Consider the following 20,559-nt stretch of genomic DNA (forward strand, 5'->3'; position numbering starts at 1 on the left):
ATGGGCAATTAGCCCACGCTCCACTTTCCCAAAGGACATCCGGTCAAAATTTGAGATAGCTATTTTGTTTAAAATAGTTCAAAGGCCAAATAAATATGTTTCCAGGTTTGAATCCCCCTCCCCCGCCAGGCCCGGGGAAATGGCTTTGAGTTACGGAAGTTGCTTATTGTTACTGTGATAATCTGTTTACCTAGATACCTTGTTTACTTAGATGCTTTTCTTGATACTTTGATACTTTGATAATAGTTTTGATACTTTGATGAAAGTTTGATGTTGAAAAAATTTATTTTGAAATAAGGCATTTTCTATAAACTTGAAACTTTTGCCAATCAAAAACGAACAAATGTTAGTTTAAAGAAACTTTCCGAAAAAGAAGTTTTCAAATAAAAGTAAAGGCCGTATTAAATTTTTGATCAGTAAATGCAAATACTTGTCAAACTTTAAACTAGAAACGACAAGAAACTACTATTAAAGAACAAATGAAACCCAAAACAAACAGAAATGAAATAAACAATCATAGCAAACAAACACACAACAAGTACTAATATAAATGAATAAATTACTAGAAATTACTATTAAAGAATAAATGAAACCCAAAAACGAACAAAAATTAAATAAACAATCATAGCAAACAAACATACAACTAGTACTAATATAAATGAATAAATAAATCTTAAATCGAGTGAAACCTTAATTGAATATGCAAATCAAGCTTGAAACAAATAGAAATCACTACAAACAAGAAGAAACAAGAGTTTGAGTTTTGCCTCCTTCTTTCACTGTAAAAGTCAAAAACCTACTGCATCATTGGCCCTTTACTGAAAACAAATTATATCACAAATATGTCCTTCTGTACTTACTACAACATTCCCCTAAAAGTCAAAGAATCTTGTTGAAAATCACACCACCAAATTCCGCGTATCCGAAGACCCTATTTTAATAGTTTCAACGATCCCCTAAAACTCAAGCATCCCTAAGAGGGGTAAACACCCTAAAACTTAAAGAATCTTAATGAAAATCACACAATCAGATTCAGCGTATCAGGGATCCCTACAGCAGAGGTTTCAAGCTGTTATCTGCAAAAATGTGGAATCTTATATTTTTTGTCAGAAGAAAGATCACGGGTCCGTGTTTATTATTATTGTTTTTTTTTGTTTGTTTTCCCCAGGGCTGATCGTATCGAACCAATAGTCCTAAAATATTGGGAAATGGCTCATCTGAACGGAAATTAAAAGTTCCAGTGCCCTTTTTAAGTGACCAAAAAGATTGGAGGGCAATTAAATCCACTCTCATCCCCTTTTTCTCCTCAAAATCGTCCGATTAAAATTTTATGATAGCCATTTTGTTCAGCATAGTTGAAAACTCCCAAAACTATGCCATTGGAGATAACAAGACCCCCCCCCAAGCCCCTGGGGATAGGTCTTTAATTTATAAAAATTTGTCCATGGTTTACGTACAGTATTTGTTATTGGGAAGTATACATACATTTTCCGGGGGAGGGGTGTGCCTGAGGTAAGTTTACATAGGGACAATTTTCCGTGTGGAGGGAAAGTTCCGGGGGTGAACTTTCCAGGAGTAATTTTCGACTGGGGGGATTTGACAGAATTCCTAGTCAAAATTCTTTTTATTTGTCTTATTTCTCTTTGCCAACTCAATTTTGCATGTGGAGATGTTCAGGGGCCACTAGAACGTATAATTTCCGTTTAAATGATCCCTCTTCCGATGTTCTGGGACCATTGGTTCGATGAGATCAACCCTGGGAAAAATAATAAACCCGCATCCGTGATCTTTCTTCTGGCAAAAATACAAAACTCTAGGGTTTCCTTGTTTCCAGCTTTTTCAAGAATCAGTCTAATTTCTCAGGCGTGTAACTTTTTACGGGTAAAACTAAGCTTAATGAATCTTATATATTTGGAATCAGCATAATAAGCCAATTCTATTGATATATTTATTAGTATCGAAATTGCGTTTTTTAGAGTTTTGGTTACTATTGAGCTATGTTGGTCCTTACTTACAGTTCTTTTCCCACGAACTGGTTAATACTTTCGAATTGATCAATCCGATTCAAAGATTAAGTTATTATTATTTTTTCTTTTAATGTAAGAAGCGGGAAGCTTGGAGTAACAGTTTTTCTACCTATAATAGGAATCTGATAAGATATATAAAAACAAAGTATTGGTGCAAAATAATCGGGAACAAATTAGTGTTGCCACAAGCTGTTCAAATAAATCTCTGTAAATAATAAAGCTTATACTCTTGATTGATTTTAAAAATAAATGACTTTTTTGAGCTATTTAATTCAAACGCCTTATCGACCCATCTTTATGATTGGGGTCGGATGGCAATTACATAAAATTCAAATTTTTCATTTTATATTCAAAGTTTGCAAAAAGACACAATGGCTGATAAAACTATTTTAGCTTTGTGTTTTTTTAGGTTTCAGTGGACAACACAATAGGGTCAAATACTTTTGAATTTAATTTCCCAAAGTCATACCTGTAGCTACAAATGTAAAAAGATCTGAAGAACCGGAAAACAATCAAGATATGAAAAAAAAAATAATTCTTCCCCCTCCCTGTGTAAAAACTAAGCTTCTCTCCTTTTGAACTAAGGCAAGCCCGTTAGTTACTTCTTTAATTAATTCAGCTTAAACTTCCTTGTGTCATTTGGAATTTAGCAATATGACGTCATTTCTAGAAAGAAAAGACGAAAATCTGCTTGTTTTTAAAAAATGGATATTTCGAATAATGTTGAAAATAGTGAAGCGCCTAGTTACTGCAGGCAAGTATTTTAATATAACTATATAGCCACTGTAATATGACGTAGGCATACTTAGTGTGAAGGGTTAAACTAGCCTAGCAGAGGTCCATGCACTGCTCTAGAAATAGGCTAGGTAGATCCAGCTAAGCTAAGAAAATTTGCTTTTACTTAAATTAACTTCCATTTTGGTGCAAAAATATGGTTCATAATAAATCTAGGTATCCTGATAGTCACATATACGGCCTCTTTTGGATTGTGTGCAGGCCTAGTCTTCTGTTTTTATAGCCTAGTCCTGTGACAACAAGCTATGCCTAATGGTTAACTTTGCTGTCTTGCTGTAATAAATTGATAAATAAGAAAAATATAGTACCATTCAGCTCTCTCATTCAACAAGTGTGCCCAAATATGATGGTTGTTAGCTTGACATCATAGCCCCCACTCTAATAGGGCAAGGGTACAGGCAGGCTTACATTTACCAATGGGCCTACTAGACCCAGGCCTAGTGCAATGTCAAGGGGTGCAATGAATTGCCACTGAGTGATTTTTATTAATAAAAACTGGACAGATACTATTTATTGTGAAAGTGCCAGGTTCACTCTGCTGCTGTGCTGCCTATTCATAGAAAAGTGATTTTAAAACAACACAGGAATTTTGTGACCACTTATAAAAGGCCCATTTTTTAGCACTAAGATCTTGCATCTTTCTGCAAAGCTTATCATTTTCTAACTCATCTTTGTTCTAAGATCTTACAGCTCACTGATGTTAGCAAAAAGTGTGAAGAACACCATTTTTCTGCTGTATAGATGAATAGGGCTGTTTTTTCACTCATCAATGTGCTAAGATCTTACATCTTTTGTCAGAAAATGGTTAAAAGTGAAATCTTTGAATTAAAATCTTACATCTTTTGTTGTTTTTATGCAAACATCTTTCATCATCCTGCTCTGATAAGCAGTCTGAGAACAATGATGAGTATATCATCAAAGTACTCTCATCATTGTTCTATACTGCAGAAAAATGACATCATTCACACTTTTTGCTAACATGAGTGAGCTGTAAAAAACAATAATCTTTGCAGAAAGATGTAAGATCTTAGTGTTAAAAAATGGGCCTAATGATTTGAGAACTTTGTTGATATACTCATCATTATTCTCAGACCACTGATCAGAGCAGAATGATGAAAGACATTTGCATAAAAACAACAAAAGATATAAGATCTTAGTTTTAAGATTTCACTTTTAAGCATTTTCTGACAAAAGATGTAAGATCTTAGCACATTGATGATTGAAAAACAGCCCTAATATGTCAGGAATTTTCAGGGATTTCCCTAAAAATGTAGCAGCAAAAATGCTTGGGCCTAGGAGCATTAAAGCTATAAATCCAGTCCTGGGCACAGGGTAAGATCTAGCTCTAGGATGTATACAAAATCATGTTGTTTTTCTAATTGGTATTATTTTACATTGCAAACCAATTGTTGATGTGAATTTTGAATAAAATACAATGCAGCCATTAAGGAATAAGCAATGTTCTGAAGGCTACATAGCAAAGTCTACACCTAGCCTATATCCAACCCTGTCAGGTTAGGGATTAGGGTGCAATTGTCATGGTAGCAACTACTTTTGAAAATAGTACCTATGGAGTAGGGAATTCAACTATACTGTTCTTTGTCATTTTAGGCTAGGTTTAACCAATCACAAGAGGGCATACACAAGACTATTTTGTTTGGCATTACTGATCAATGTAGGCATGTTGCTCTAGTATTTAATTATCACCAGGATAGCTTGTGTCAATGGCTTAGTGACAGGCCATAGTAAAGTAAAACAATGTATAATAGGCCTAGCTGTTTGCTAAGGGGTTTGGTTAATCCTGCTTATATTTCTGTCATTCTGCTCCAAGCCTAGCCTATGTCTTATATTGATTTACCTTAAATTGCAGTTAGGAGCAATCTAAGGATTTCTCCTTGTAGAGCTCTAGAATGATGACTAGTTGTATGCAGGTTCACTGGTGACTCCTGTTGCGTCTTTGGTAGCAGCCCAATTAAGTTTACACTCTCTGAGGACCACTCAGCATCTAGCCTTTGTTTAAAAACATCAATGGATTCAGCAGTAACTGTTTCATTAGATAATTTGTTCCAATTATTGACAATATGTGTTGAGAAGAATTGAGTAGACTGACTCTAGAAGTTGTAGACTGCTTGACAAGTTTCAGGTGATGCCCTCTAGTTCTTGAATCTGGATCACTTACTATCAGATTATTAGATATAAACAATGATTAGATTAAACAATTCCTTCATAGACATAGGCTGTGTTCTATAGTACTTAAAAAAAAATTTCTAAGCAAGTCTAGGTGAATGAAACTTTTAAAATCAGCTAAAATATCAAGTTCTGAAAATTCTTGAATGTCAGATATGCATAGCTCAAGTAGACTACCATACTTCCTTGAAAATATTGAAGAAAAAGATATCTAAGAAGGGATTATATACCATAAACATAAGATAATTTATTTATTTATTAATATCAACAGCAGTAAGCTATACAAAAAGCTTGTCACACTAAGGAATAACATAATAAGGCAACAATAGATCTTACTTTACAAAATATACACACAACAGAAATTCCCTATAAATATACATGAAAACACATTTAAAATGGATCTTGAAAGGACCGACTGTGAAAATTTGTAGAAGCTAGTTTTGTTTTGAAAGTGTGGATTGTGAGAGTATCAACGGTCTCTGACGGAAGTGCATTCCAAGGCTTGCACACACGGCTGGACAGTGAGTTTTGACCTAATCTTGTACGTGGCCATGGTGGGTGAATTTTGTGCTGGTGTTGTATCCTGAGAAGGCAAAGAAGTGAGATGGGGTGATATTGTCAATTTTCTTAGCGACTCTGAATGTATTTATTAGGTCACCTCTATCACGCCTGAACTGAGGACTGGCTAACTGTAGTCTCTGCATTCTCTGCTGGTATGGCAAATGTCTCAGATATGGTACGAGTTTAGTTGCCCTACGTTGAACTTTTTCAATCCTTGCTCAGTCTCTCTTGTTAAGGGGAAACCATACTGACGAGCAATACTCAAATATTGGGTGGACAGTTGAAACATAAAGTGATATGAGTGAATGGAGGTTAAATCTGGAGAATGTGCGCTTTAAACGCAACAGTTGGTAGTTTGCTTGATGGGTAATCTCCGACACATGTTTATCAAACTTCAGGCATGAATCAAAGCAAACCCCAAGATCTCTAATATACTCAACGCTTGGAATTCGTTTTCCATCAAGGAGGTAAGGGTAATGTTGAGAAGGTCTACAAAGATAATGAACAGTACTGCACTTAGTCTTGTTAATGAACATACAGTTTGCTATGCACCACTGACACAGAGCATGCAAGTCACTTTGGAGCAGTGAAATCTCTTGTTCATTCAGTACTGATCTGTACAGCTTCACATCATCTGCAAACATTTTTACAGTCGAGTTATTAACAACAAACAGTAGATCGTTAATAAAAATGCAGAAAAGTACACGCCCTAAGCAACTACCCTGCAGAACTCCACTGATCACAGGTGTGGAATCTGATAGGGCTTCTCCTACAACAACCTGTTGGGTTCTATGTGTTAGATAATCTGTTATCCATGCAGCAGTCAGAGAGCCAATCCCGTATTGTTGACACTTCTTAATCAGAAGTGAGATAGAAATATTGTCGAACGCCTTAGAAAAGTCAATGTAAATGCAATCAAACAAAACCCCCCTATCCACCATTGAGTGAAAGTCACCAATGACCTCCAGAAGCTGTGTATTACAAGAGCGCCGCTTACAAAACCCGTGTTGGGCTGGATGCCACATATTATTTTCTTCAAAGTATGACTGTATTCCACAGACCAGGATTTTTTCCATAATTCAGGAAAAAATGGACATATTCGAAATCGGTCTGTAGTTGTGAAATTGGGATTTGGAACCATTCTTATAAAGTGGCGTAATGACCGCTTTTTTCCAGGCTGAGGGACACTCCAGACGAAAGACACAGATTAAATAGGTACGTGAGTGGCTCTGCCAGAACTGGCGCAAGTTCACGCAGCATCTTGTTAGAAAAGCCATCGATGTCGGGCGCCTTTCCTGTATCTAGTTTAGGAAGTGTTTGATAAACCTGCTGAAAGGTAAAATCCGAGTCGTTGAATTCTTTTATTAAATTCTGAGGAGCGAATTGCGCGTCTGATACTGCCTGTGTTTGTGTGAAAAACGAAGCAAACAGTTTGTTGTGTTGTTTTGATTTTAAATAATTACTATCTATGTGTGCAAGAGTGTCAGGGTCTACGAATGAAATCCATGATGGAGACTGTGTGTTTTGGTTCCTTCTGACATACTTCCATAGTTACTTAACATTAAATTAATGTATTTTGACTTATGGTCTGCTAAAGTTAAAGAAATACAGAATAAATTGGCCTACAGGACATACTCCCCCAAAGAACAAAGAAATGCTATCTTATTCACCAGTGAATGCTCTTTCCAAACAAAGTTGTTTCAATTGCATCCTAGAAAGGCAGTACATAAAAATTTTCTTATTTTGTAAGTTTCCATTATTTTTTGTTCTTATTTTTAATCAACAGTTGGTTTATAGTGCCAATTTGAAAAACAAACAACAAAATCAACAAACATTTGTAGATTATTAATGAAGGTTGGCTAGGGTATTTACATGTTAACATCATATACTTCATTAGATTCAGAGCCCTTGTATTAAAGATTAGAATTTGCAGTTGATGCACATACCAGTACCTTAAATTAACTTTAATTGCAGCTTGAAGCAATCTAAGTATTTTACCTTATGAGGCTCCAGAGTTGATGTTTGAAGTTGCTTTAAATGTAGTTTAATGACTAGGTGCTGTTGGATGATTGGTAGCACATGCTACCAATGTGTGTCTGTTTCTTCTACAACAAGGACTTCTAGGTTTCCTGTATCAAACCTGGTCTGAAATTAAATTTCAGACCAGGTTTGATTTGTTGGCAAACATGGCATAATGACATGGTTCTGTCAAATCTGGGTAATAGATATTGGTGCTGTCAAATCTGGATAACACATAAATGCAGCCACATTTCTTGTCTGAGCATGTTGTTAATAACTGGAATAGTCTTCAAGATGGAACAGTGATTGCACCCACAGCTGTGTCCTTTAAGTCCATACTTGATAAGGAATGGAGTCACAAGTCATGGAAATCTGAGTGGGACTGCCCATCCCAGTCAATTTCCTACTGATGCCAACATCATCATAAGAGTGTTGCTGGGAGGCTGATGCTGCTTGTCATACCCAACCATCTTGCATACTGTATCCAAAGCTACTATTGTGTGGTGGTGTCAGCTTTAGACCACTAAAGAAAGTCATTACAAGCCATATCTATCTTGTGGCAACTGTTACTGAGTGGTCTTGAATTTTATCTCCAGCAGACCTCTCTTATGGCATTTCACTGGGCAATAATACAGTGACAAAATTTCATCATTCTCAACACAGAGCACAACAGATCCAGTATGAACCTTATTCTGTTCTGAAGTGCAAATTAAGGTAATTCAGATTTGACATTGAATCTTAACCCAACATGAATGGCAGGTTTGCTAACTTACCATTGAAGAAAAACATGCCATTATGCCAAGCTTGGAAAACAAATAGGGATTTAGTTACACATCTCTTTATTTGTAATTATTTGCAATTGCAGTTTATTTACCTATTTAGAAAGAAATAAGGCAGATTTGTGTATCTTTCACAAACAAAAAGTCTTAAGCACTGACCTTTAATTCTTGGAATATCCTTATTATTCTTTCTTTTGGTACTCACTTCTAATACTATCTTTTTAATTTTGCTGCCTAGCTTATTTCAGCATTTACCCCTTCACTTCTGGAATTTAATTGGACTTAATTTGTCAGTTTATCATTGCCATTTAATTTAAACTAAAAAAATTACTTGGAAAATACATATTATTACTGGGTTTTCCTAGCATTTCTTCAATATTTGGCTATTTTTTTTAAATATAAGAGAATAATTTAAGAAGTTTATTTGCGCTTTGATCTGTGGCTGACTGATCATACTGACTGGGCCAAATTTTCTTAAATAATCAAAAATATGTTTGTTATTAAAAAAAAAACTTATACTGAAAACACTATAGGTCTTTAGCTCATCCCTGACAATAAAAGAACACAAGGCAACCAGAAAAACAAGACAATTCATTCACTTGATTAATTTATGAAATGCCTTGCTTTTCTTGTTGTCCTGTATTCTCTTGTATTGTCATGCTTAACCATTTGTGAGCTCAAAACTTAAATACTGCTCATCTTTGGTTTTATATTGCAACATTTATTCCTTCACATCTCCATTAGATTCCCTTGATTGTTTTAATATTGTATTTTCTAAGAGTTCCTTATTTCACAGCTTAAATATAATAACTCTTGTATTTTTAACTGTTCAGTTTCCCCTAAGTCAACCAATTAACAACATTGTTCTCAATCTACCTGACTTGTCTACAAATATTATAATTTATTTAATTATTCCTTGCTCTTCTTTCTTCATTTCTCTTTCGGGTTGAGCATGGTGTCAGATCATGCAGTTGGTACTGAAAGCAATAGTTACATCATCTTTTCTGCTTCAGGCAAAGATTTAGATATGGGGATTGAAATGAATAAATTGTCAACATAAAGCTTAGTTGCCATAGTATAGTGTCTATGAGATTCCTTAAGCTGGAGAATGTGAGTTGAAAACAGACTTTTCATAAAGTCTTATTTTTATGCAGTATAATCTAAGCTCACCAGATCAGGAATGTATAGCTACTTCGGAAGAGTGGTTATCATACTGTCTTCTGGAGACAATATCATAGTTCCAATTCTTGTTGATAATTTGCCTAACAATACTGATCCAACTTGAACTGCTTGTGCTCTCAGGAATTTCAGAGTAAATGGTTTGATAGTAGTTGTTGATCATCAAACCATCAACCATGAACATAAATTTTTGGAGCCACAAGATGTTGCTGGAGTTCACAATGAGTCAAGGGCTTGATTAAGTCAATGAGCACAATTCACTAAGTGTGCATAGCTGTATGACCTGTGAACATGGCTTTTTTTCCTTTTTCAATTTGAGATGCCAAGTTAAATTGATCATATGCACATGTATGAATATTTTTTTTTAAGAATTAGTTGTTAATAGTACATTATCATCCTATCCATAAGTTACAGAATCTCCCAGAGATTGCTGTTTGGATTCTTGGGCTATTCATTTTCTACTAAGTGAAATCAGCCTTGCAGTCTCATAAAACAGCTAAAATTCCATAGGGGTCCACAATAGTGCAGTAGTAGCATTAGCACCAGAACGCAAATAGCACCTTTTTTCAACATCCCCTTCAACAAACGATGCATTTTTTAACTTAATACCATCAAATGGTGCTGAAGCATTGCTGATATGTCCTCTTAACAACCTATATGGGCATAGTGCGTTTCAATTCATTTCAATGCAGTTACAATATTGCCCAAAGTTTTCGCCTTAATACCCTTAGGTTTAATAGTTGTAGTAGCAGCACCAGTAAATATAGTACTAGCAGAAGGAGTACAGTTAATAGTAGCAATATTAATAGTAGCAGTAGTTGTAGGAGTAGATAAATATATTACGATAAATACATTGTGTACATTTGTTTAAATACATTGAAGTACTTCATATAAATAGAAACAAAAGAAAAATAATACCATTTAAAATTGCTGGAAACTAAGTTCCTAGCAGTATTTGCCACCCCAGAGAGCTTTCCTGGCGGGGCTGATGATGACCTGCCTTGACTTTTCCACCTCTGTGCTGGTAGATATGGAAATATAACATATTAGCTGTATAGAAAAACATTTTTATTAATTACTACTCCCCCTTACCTCTTTGAACACTTATCTGAAGCCTCAGGAAGAGTAAGCAGTTTGTCCATTAAAATGCACTTTTTAGGAATATACCCTACGCCCACCTTTTCAATGAATCACCCCCCCCCCCCCTCATTATAGCTGACACACTATTACAGATCACCAGACTTAGTCTAATTTCATTCAGAAATAAAGCAAATCAAATTGGTTGAATCTAGTACTGCCACTGTGTGGAATTACTTCTTTTGCAACTGGGAAGCCTAAAATATAGTTATTGATACTTTTAAATCAATAAGCTTCTCAGAATTTCAAATTGATTGCAAATTCGTCCTCTTTGGGGCAAAGTCGTAGTTTGGTGCCCAAAAATGGCAGAAAACAAAGACTTTCTCCTCTCCCAATCTGTATGGTCACTTAAAAAAGAGCTTTAAATTTACATTTGAATGAGCTACCTCCCAATTATCTTGGACCTTCAGTTTGATACACTCACCCATGGAAAAAAAAACAACAAATAAATATGCATCGACGATGTTTCTTCAGAAAAAAAAAAAAAAATCGAAATTCGATCTTTTGAAAAACCTCTACGGTAGGGTTCTCTGATAGGATTTATCCAATAAAGGGATTTTCCTTGTCGTTTAAAATTTACTGTATTTTATTTCTTTTTGCATGCAATTTAATTGCTCTTTTTATTTGAGAGTTTTTCCCTAAAAGTATTTACAAATGATTGTTTATTTAATTTCTGGCCATTTTGTGTTTCATTTATTCTTTATAGTAATTTTTGGTCGTTTTAAGTTTGAATTATTATAGGTTTTTCTTTCTTCTGATTTTAATTTAATATGGGCTTTACTTTTTTTTTAAACTTTTTCGAAAGTTTTTTTCTATTCAATTTCTGTTTGTTTTTGATTGCCAAGGTTCCAAGTTTTCAAAATTCCCTATTTCAAAATCAGTTTATTTTTTCAACATCAAAGTTTCATCAAAATATCAACTTAATATCAAAGGGGCAAAGTATCAAAGTAACGAAAGCGTCAAAGTAAACAAAGTATCAAAGTAACAATAAGCAACTTGCATAACTTACAGCCCATGCCTCGTAAATCAAAGTTGCCCCGTTTATCTGTACATCTAAATATTAAAGTAAACAAAGTATCAAAGTAACAATAAACCACTTGCATAACTCACAGACCTTTCCTTGGGGGCTGCGGGAGGGGTTCAACTCCAGAAGCTTATTTTTTTCCCAGAGGCACTTCATATGGAGGGGGTCGTCAGAGGGGGTCGTCAAAGGGGGCTCATTCGATTGGAAATCGAGAGTTCTAGTGCCCTTTTAAAGGGTCAAAAGTGATTGGAAGGCAACTAACACCCCTTCCCCGCCCACCATTTCCCCAAACAAATCCAATAAAAATTTTGAGATAGCCATTTTGTTCTACGTAGTTGATTTCCAGATAGAAATTAGGTTTTTGAGGAGGATACTCCCCCCACAGCCCTCAGGGCAAGGGTTGTAAGTTATGCCCTGGGGGGCATATAAGGTTTTTATAGAAAGCTTTTGTTGTAGAAACTTCAAAAAGGGCCCATTCGATTGGATATTCAAAGGGTTAGCACCCTTTTTAATAGTAGAAAGTGATTGGAGGGCAGCTAACCCCCCTCTCACGCCCACCTTTTCCCCAAACACATCCAATCAAAATTTTGAGATAGCCATTTTGTTCAACGTAGTTGAAAGTTCTGGAAATGAGGTCTTTGAGGATGACACCCCCCCCCCCCATAGCCCACAGGGCAAGGGACGCTCCCCCAAAACCCTCGGGGCAAGGGTTGTAGGTTATGCCCTTGGAAAATATAAGGTTTTTTATAGAAAGCGTTGTCGTAGAAACTTCAAAAAGGGCTCATTCGATTGTAAATTTTAAATGGCTAGTGCCCTTTTTAATAGTCAAAGTGATTGGAAGGCAACTAACACCCCCTCCACGCCCACCATTTCCACAACACATCCAATAAAAGTTTTGAGATAGCCATTTTGTTCAACGTTGTTGAAAGTTCTGGAAATTATATCTTTGAGTAGGACACTCCCCCCACAGTCTTCAGGGCAAGGGTTATAAGTTATGCCCTGGGGTATATATGGTTTTTATGGAAGGAATGCTCGTATAAACTTCAGAGAGGGCTCCGTTGATTGGAAATTGAAAGTTCTAGCTAAATTTTTAAGCGTCAAAAGATATCAGAGGGTGACCAGCCTCCCCCCCCCCCCGCGTCTTTTTTCCAAATGCATCTGATAAAAATTTTGAGATAGCCATTTTTTATAAATATTTCAAAGATCAGATAACAAAAACTCCAGTGTCGACACAAACCCCAGGGCCCAGGGGCAGGCTTTGTAAGTTATATCCTGGGGCATATATGGTTCTTATGGAAGGGATGCTCGTAAAAACTTCAAAGAGGACTCATTTGATTGGAAATTGAAATTTCTAATTTATTTGAGAGTCAAAAGAGATTGGAGGGCAACTAGCCCTCCAATAGGGTTATAAGTTATTCCCTGGGGGCATATATGGTTCTTATGGAAGAAATGCTCGTATAAACTTAAGAGAGGGCTCATTTGATCGGAAATTGAAAGTTCTGGTTCACTTTTTAAGTGTCAAAGGTATCGGAGGGTACAGGCGTTGTAAGTTATGACCTGGGGGAATATATGGTTCTTATGGAAGGGATGCTCGTAAAAACGACACAGAGGACTCATTTGATTGGAAATTGAAAGTTTTAGTTCAGTTTTTGAGAGTCAAAAGAGATTGGAGGGCAACTAGCCCCCCCTCTCCACGCCCCTTTTTGGCGAATACATCCGATAAAAATTTTGAGATAACCATTAAGTTAAAAATTGTTCAAAAGATAACAAAAGCTCAGGTGTCGACACAACCACCCAGGGTCTAGGGGCAGGCGCTGTAGGTCTTAACCTGGGACGAATATGGTTCTTATGAAAGGGATGCTCGTAGAGGGCTCATTTGATTGGAAATTGAAAGTTCGAGCTCACTTTTAAATAGTCAACAGAGATCCGAGGGCAACTAGCCCTCCAAACCCATCTGATGAAAGTTCTGGGATAGACATTTTGTTAAAAAAATAGTTCAAAGGTCGGATAAGGAAAACTCCGGTGTCAATACCCCCCCCCCAGGGCCCGGGGGAAGGCGTTTTAAGTTATACCCTAAAGGCATGTATGGTTCTTATGAAAGCGATGCTCGTTTAAACTTCATTGACGGCTCATTTGTTTGGAAATTGAAAGTTCTAGTTCACTTTTTAAGAGTCAAGAGATTTAAAGGCAACTAGCCCCCCATGCCCTTTTTTCCCCTAACCCATCCGCTACAAATTTTGATATAGCCAGCTTTTTAAATATTGTTCAAAAATTAGATAACAAAAACTCCAGTGCCAACACAATGCCCCAGGGCCCGGGGGTAGGCGTTGTAAGTGTTGTCCTGGGGGTGTATATGGTCCTTATGAAAGGGATGCTCGTATAAAATTCAGAGAGGGCTAGTTTGATTTGAAATTGAACGTTCTAGTTCACTTTTTAAGAGTCAAAAGATATCCGAGGGCAACTAGCCCCCCCCCTAACACACCCTTTTTCCCCAAGCCTATCCGAAAAAATTTTCTAAGTAGCCATTTCATTAAAAATAGTTTAAAGGTCAGATAAGAAAAACTCCTGTGTCGACGCAACCACCCCCCCCCCTGGGCCCGGAGGCCGGCGGTGCAAGTAATACTCTGGGGGCATATATGGTTTTTCTGAAGGGATGCTTGTATAAACTTTGGAGAGGGTTCATTTGATTGGAATTTGAAAGTTCTCGTTCACTTTTTAAGAGTCAAAAGAGATTGGAGGGCAAATAGCCCCCCCCCACGCCCTAAATGAATCAGATAAAATTTTGAGATATATATTTTGTTAAAAATATTTCAAAGTTCAGATAACAAACACACTTGCGTCAACACAACCCCCAGGGCCCGGGGGTAGGCGTTGTAAGTTATGCCCTGGAGGCATATTTGGTTGTTATGGAAGGGATGCTCGTATAAACTTCATAGAACGCTCATTTGACTGGAAATTGAAAGTTGTAATTCACTTTTTAAGAGTCAAAAGTGATCCGAAGGCAGGTAGCCTCCCCCCCCCACACTCCATTTATTTTTTTCCCAGCCCTTTTTCCCGAAATACATCTGATAAAAAATTTGAGGTAGCCATTTTGTTAAAAAAGGTTCAAAGATCATATAACAAAAAATCCTTTACATATGGCCATTCCGTTAAAAATAGTTCAAAGGCCAGATAAGAAAAACTCCTGTGTCGACGCAACCCCTCAGGGCCCGGGGCAGGCGTTTTAAGTATTGCTCTGGGGGCGTATATGGTTCTTATAGAAGGTATGCTCGTATAAACTTCGGAGAGGTCTGGTTTGATTGGAAATTGAAACTTGTAGTTCACTTTTAAAGAGTCAAAAGATATCGGAGGGCAAATAGCCCCCCCCCCTCCATGCCCTTTTTTCCTTCAAAGCCATCCGATAAGAACTTAGAGATAGCCGTTTTTAAATAGTTCAAAGATCATATAACGAAAACTCCGGGGTCGAAACAACCGCCCAGGGCCCAGGGACAGGCGTTGTAAGTTATACTCTGGGGGTATATATGGTTCTTATATAAGGGATGCTCGTATAAACTTTAGAGAGGGCTCATTTGATTGAAAATAGAAAGTTCTAGTTTACTTTTAAAGAGTCAAAAGAGACCGATGGTCAATTAGCCTCCCCACGCCCTTTCCTCCCAAACCCATTCTATAAAAATTTTGAGATAGCCATTTTTTAAAAAAATAGTTCAGACATCAGATAATAAAAACTCCAAGGTTGACACGAACGCATTTTTTTCACTTCGGTATTGTTACTTTGATACCATTTTTTATACTTTGATGAACATTTGATTTTTTTTTAAGTTTGATTTCGAAATAAGGAATTTTTAAAAACTTAAACCTTTTGCAATATAAAACGAACAAAAATTAATTAAAAAAGACTTTCCAAAAAATAAGTTTTTTGAAGAAAATTAAAGGCCATTTTAAACTCATGTTCAGTAGATAAGAATACATTTTAAAATTCAATAGCAAAACGACCAAAAATTAAATAAACAATCTTAGCAAAAAAACATACAACAAGTAATAATATAAATGGATAAATAGATATTAAAGCGAGTAATGCTTAGATTGAATATGAAAATCAAGCTTTAAACGAAAAAATATTTAGCTGTTGACGTATTAATGAAACTGAAAACGAACAGAAATTCAATAAAGAATCAATTCAAACAAACATACAATAGATACTAATGTAAATGAATAAATAAATCTTAAAACGAGTAAAACTTAAATTTAATACGCAAATCAAGCTGGAAACGAACATAAATCACTACAAACAAGAGTCTGGGTATTGCCTCCATCCCTCTTTTTAAAAGTCTAAAACCTACTGCATCATTGGCGCTTTACTCAAAACTGTATGCGTCTTGAACAGTCTTAGAAAGTATAAACAACATCAAATTGAATATTTGATGTATAATGATATTAATTGCTGAAACCTCTTCTGTTCAAAATTTTTCTATAATTTTAATGTTTTTTTTTTCAATATTAAGTACAAAATAACATATTTGTAATAAAATTGGTTTTCAGTAAAGCGCCAATGTTTAAGAAAATATAATCTTATGGTGGGGTGATTTTTATAATTTAATATTTTTTGTATCAATATTTTTATATCATTTTAATTTCAACAGATTTATTAGAACTTTATTTCATAAAAAGTATAATTTTTTTTATAATGTCTTTGGTCTATTGTGTACAAAATGGGTATCTAAAAAATTCGGTCGTATACATTTGCGGAAAAGAGCGCGTGGGGGGGATTAGTTGCCCGGTTATCACTTTGACTCTTAAAAAGAGATCTAGAACTTTCAGTTTCCAATGAAATGAGCCCCTTCCGAATCTTTTACGTCCACCCCTTCCATAATAACCTTATATGCCACCAGGCATAATTTACAACACTTGCCTTGGGCTCTGGGGGGTTGTTTCAACTCCAGAGTTTTTTTTTTATCTGGAACTATTTTGAACAAAATGGCTATCTCAAAATTTTTATCATCTGCATTTGAGACTATTTGCCCTCCGATCACTCCGATCCGAAGGGTTGGTCTGATAAACTTCGGAGAGGGCTCATTTTATTGGAATTTGAAAATTCTAGTTTCATTTTTTAAGAGTCAAAAGTGATCGGAGGGAAACTAGACGCCGCATGTCCTCTTTCCCCCAAAAGCATCTGATCAAATTTTGATTCAGCCATTTTGTTCAAAATAGTTCAAAGATCAGATAACAAAAACTTCGGGTTGACACTACACCCCAGAGCCTGGGGGGAAGTGTTTTAAGTTATGTCCCGGGGGCATATGTGTTTTTTTTATGGATGGGGTGGTCGTATAATCTACGGAGGGAACTCATTTGATTAGAAATTGAGAGTTATAGCTCCATATTAATAGTTAAAAGTGATCGGAGGGCAATTAACCACCCCCCCCCCAATGCCCTTTTCCTCAAATGCAGACGATATAAATTTTGAGATAGCCATTTTGAAAATATTAAAAACATTGGGATAGCCAAATTGAAAATATTGAAAACATTGGGGGGGGGGAGGGGTTCGGTAACCTATATGATGGAAGCTATCCCCTCATCTACTCGTCGCTTGTTGCGCTAAAGCTTTAGAGTGATTTAAAAAATTTGCTATTCCATTTCAACTCTTATGTTTGAGCAGTAGTTCTTATTTAGGGAAAAAAATGTAGGACAGAATTTGAGTATTTAGTGAAAATTTCCGACGAATAGTAGTTTTGTTCAACAAGTTCTTAAATAGTGTTTTTACCATAACTTGGGTGGACAAAGAGCGGAATCGCTGGAAGAATCAGGAAGAATAAATACATGATTGATCATAAGATAAAGTGGGTAGTATGGGTGCTGAGGGGGCGAAGGTCCCCCTATTGTTGCTAAGACGAAGGTTGATTTTGGAAAGTTATGCTTAATCTGGAGAAGTTAATGCACTAAATGAGCTCTTTTTCTCGAAGCATTGTCTTGCGAAGGTTAAACTTTGAAGTAAAGATTGGGCTTTGAAGGGCCGGTAGCTTTCCTTGGATTTAGGGTAGTCCTAGGGTATGGTTTTCAAAACAAACTGAAATTAAATTAAACAAAAAGTTATTTTCCCAGAGATTTAAGAAGGGTCTAGACAGTCCTTATCCTCGATAAGTCTAACATGCATATCGTCGACAATTACAGTCCTGTGAATCTGATTTTAATATCAGTTAAAATTCTCCAAAATATATTAACAATTATCCCATGACGTCGTCTTTTTAATGTATTTTTTACATGTTTAGATATTATCCTATGGGCACATGTAGATATGGAGATCATTGCAAGTTTTTACATGTTGAGGGCTATACTGCTGATACTGAACCATCCCAAATTGCGCCCGCCACCATGATTTGCAAATACTTCAAGCTAGGGACCTGCTATTACGGAGAAACTTGCAGGTATGTCTTAGCTTCTTTTTGTAGCTATTCGCTTTTTTTCTGTATTTTCTGTGTTTGTGAGGTAAAATTAGTTCCCTCGTATTTTTATCCTCTGCATTTGTTATTGTGGGTATTTACTACCCTTTAATATGGTTCTTGTTTTGGCAGAGGACCACCTGGGGTAGTCGTGCTGTATGGGTAATTTAATCAAAAAACAAGAATTCTTTAGGGGCCCCTTCTTGGGATTTTTCCCGAGATCTTGAAATTCCAGTCCTGATATTGGGAAAATTGTGTCTATTAAATATTATTCCTTTTTTTTTAAGTAGGCTACATATATTTTTATTGTTGAATATATTGAGAATCATGGAATATTGTTATATTCTGAGCAGCCGTCATGAAGACAACATCAACAACGGACAATGACCTTTTAACTTTCTTCAGGAAAGGTTCAAATTATCATCAAAAGAACTTGGAGTGAGCGCCTTGCGGTACCTACTAGGGCCAAGCGCTGCATTCAGGATTGCCAACTCCCTTCCTGCGATCAAGATGTTTTATGGAGCTTTTGTGGCTGTAAAGATCTTTCCGCCACAACTATCTGCTGCCTCCATCAAGTCAATAATCCATGAAATCTTATGATTAGATTGTGTAAATGACTTGCGACTAGCAGAATATTGGGCATTCTTGACGCCCATGATGCCATCAAACATATTATTAAAAAATAAACAAAAAGGAATATTTTTTTGCCGTATGATAACTGTTTGGGGCAAAAAACAAAAAATGTTTTGAAGCAACATAAATCTCCAGTTATGAAAAATCTACTTAGGAAGGTATTGGATTTGTTTCAGAACTTTATGGCCGGAATTCAAGGATTTGCTGTCAACCCATTTTGTATATTTTCAAGTCTGCATCCATTAGTCGTCTGAAAAATTCCTTGATGTCTTCCTTTCAATTTATATCGATTCAAAACCCTGGTAAGAAATACTGGTTTTCTAAATAGCGTTGTATCTTTGTATCGTTATTTCTAAATTATTTCTAAATTCGTTGTATTTTTATTTCTAAATAGCGTTGTAAACTATAACTTGCTCAAAATGCATCTTCTGTGTCTAATGTGTTTTGCCTTGGATGCCAGCCAACCAAGGGTGTCTTGTGGCATTTTCACAATTTTAAATCGTAATGGCTAGACTTTTTCAGTCTGTCTTTTAAGATTTGGAATAAGCGACTTGCAGAATTTTTTTTCACCTCTACACTAGCTCCTACGTTACTCAAATTCGAAAAATTTGGAAAAAGTGCCAATACGGAGTATGATTTGATTATTTTGAACGACTGTTAAACCTTGGTCACTAAAATTTTTCACTGATGACCTTATTGCTGATGACCTTTTTCGCTGATGACCTTATTGCTGCTTCAAACTGTAACACAAGGTATCATTTATCCCATTTTGTTACTGGTCAGTGCTGCTTAAATTCATTTTTCTTAAAAATTAAATTCTCCTAATATTTTGTGATACTGAAGAAATAGTAGAACTCGTATTATTTGAATGTCCAATGTACATAGGTCCTAGGTTGGATCTAAGCATTCTTAAATCTAAGCTTCGATATATTGTATATATTCTTATGTCTTAGCTTCGATATATTGCAGACACCCTTATGTACAGAATAATGTCTGTTCGTTTTAAGTTGTAATGTTGCTCCATACTTTCACTTGAAAAAAATGGTTTTTTTCTGACTGTTTTACAACTTATGCCAGGAAATCTCCTTCGTTCCCGCCTTGTAACATTTCTCCTTAAAAATTCCTCTAGAAAATTTCCTCCCTACTAAAAATTCCCTCCTAGGAAAATCTCCCCCCCCCCTCCCACCAGAAAAGAACCTTGAAAAAATGCCCGTATATTTACCAATAACAAAAACTAGATGTGAAAAATATGGGCAAAATGCGTAGACTACAGCCCTTTCCCCCGGAACTATGGAAGGTCATGTCATCACCAAAAGCATAGTTATTGGACCTTTCAACTAAGTTGAACTACATGGCTATTCAAAAATCTTGATCGGATGTCTTTAGGGAAATATGGGCATGGGACGGTGGCTAGGTGCCCTCCAATCTTTTTGGTCACTTAAAAGGGCACTAGAACTTTTGATCTTCCGTTCGAATGATCTCTCTCCCGATCTTCTAGGACTATTGGTTAGATACGATCAACCTTAGGAAAAAATAAAGACGCATCCGTTATCTCTCTCCAGCCCCAAAATACAACATTTCCCATTTTTGTACAGTAACTAATGGGGTGTTTTCCCCTATTGGAAAACAAGGCAAATTTTCTCAGACTTGTACCTTTTGATGGGGAACATAAAACTTAATGAACTTCATATATTCGGAATCAGCATAAAAAGCCAATTCTTTTCATGTATCTATTCTTATAAAAATTTGGTCATCATTGCGCCGAGTCGCTCCTTACTTACAGT

General features: G+C 36.1%; 1 protein-coding gene across 1 annotated transcript in view; it reads left to right on the forward strand.

Moving 5' to 3' along the window:
* Window positions 1–2,692: 2,692 nt before the first annotated feature.
* LOC148939462 (putative E3 ubiquitin-protein ligase makorin-1) overlaps window positions 2,693–20,559 on the forward strand; it is a 281,152-nt gene continuing 263,285 nt past the window's right edge. The window contains exons 1-2 of the mRNA XM_089106885.1: window positions 2,693–2,781; window positions 17,972–18,127. Coding sequence (XP_088963011.1) covers window positions 2,732–2,781; window positions 17,972–18,127 — 206 coding nt within the window. The 5' untranslated portion in view covers window positions 2,693–2,731. The remainder of the gene's footprint in view (window positions 2,782–17,971; window positions 18,128–20,559) is intronic.

Source organism: Artemia sp. Qi Xiang Cuo, chromosome 21 (genome assembly GCF_049724085.1).
Source record: "Artemia sp. Qi Xiang Cuo chromosome 21, ASM4972408v1, whole genome shotgun sequence".
Classification (NCBI taxonomy): domain Eukaryota; kingdom Metazoa; phylum Arthropoda; class Branchiopoda; order Anostraca; family Artemiidae; genus Artemia; species Artemia sp. Qi Xiang Cuo.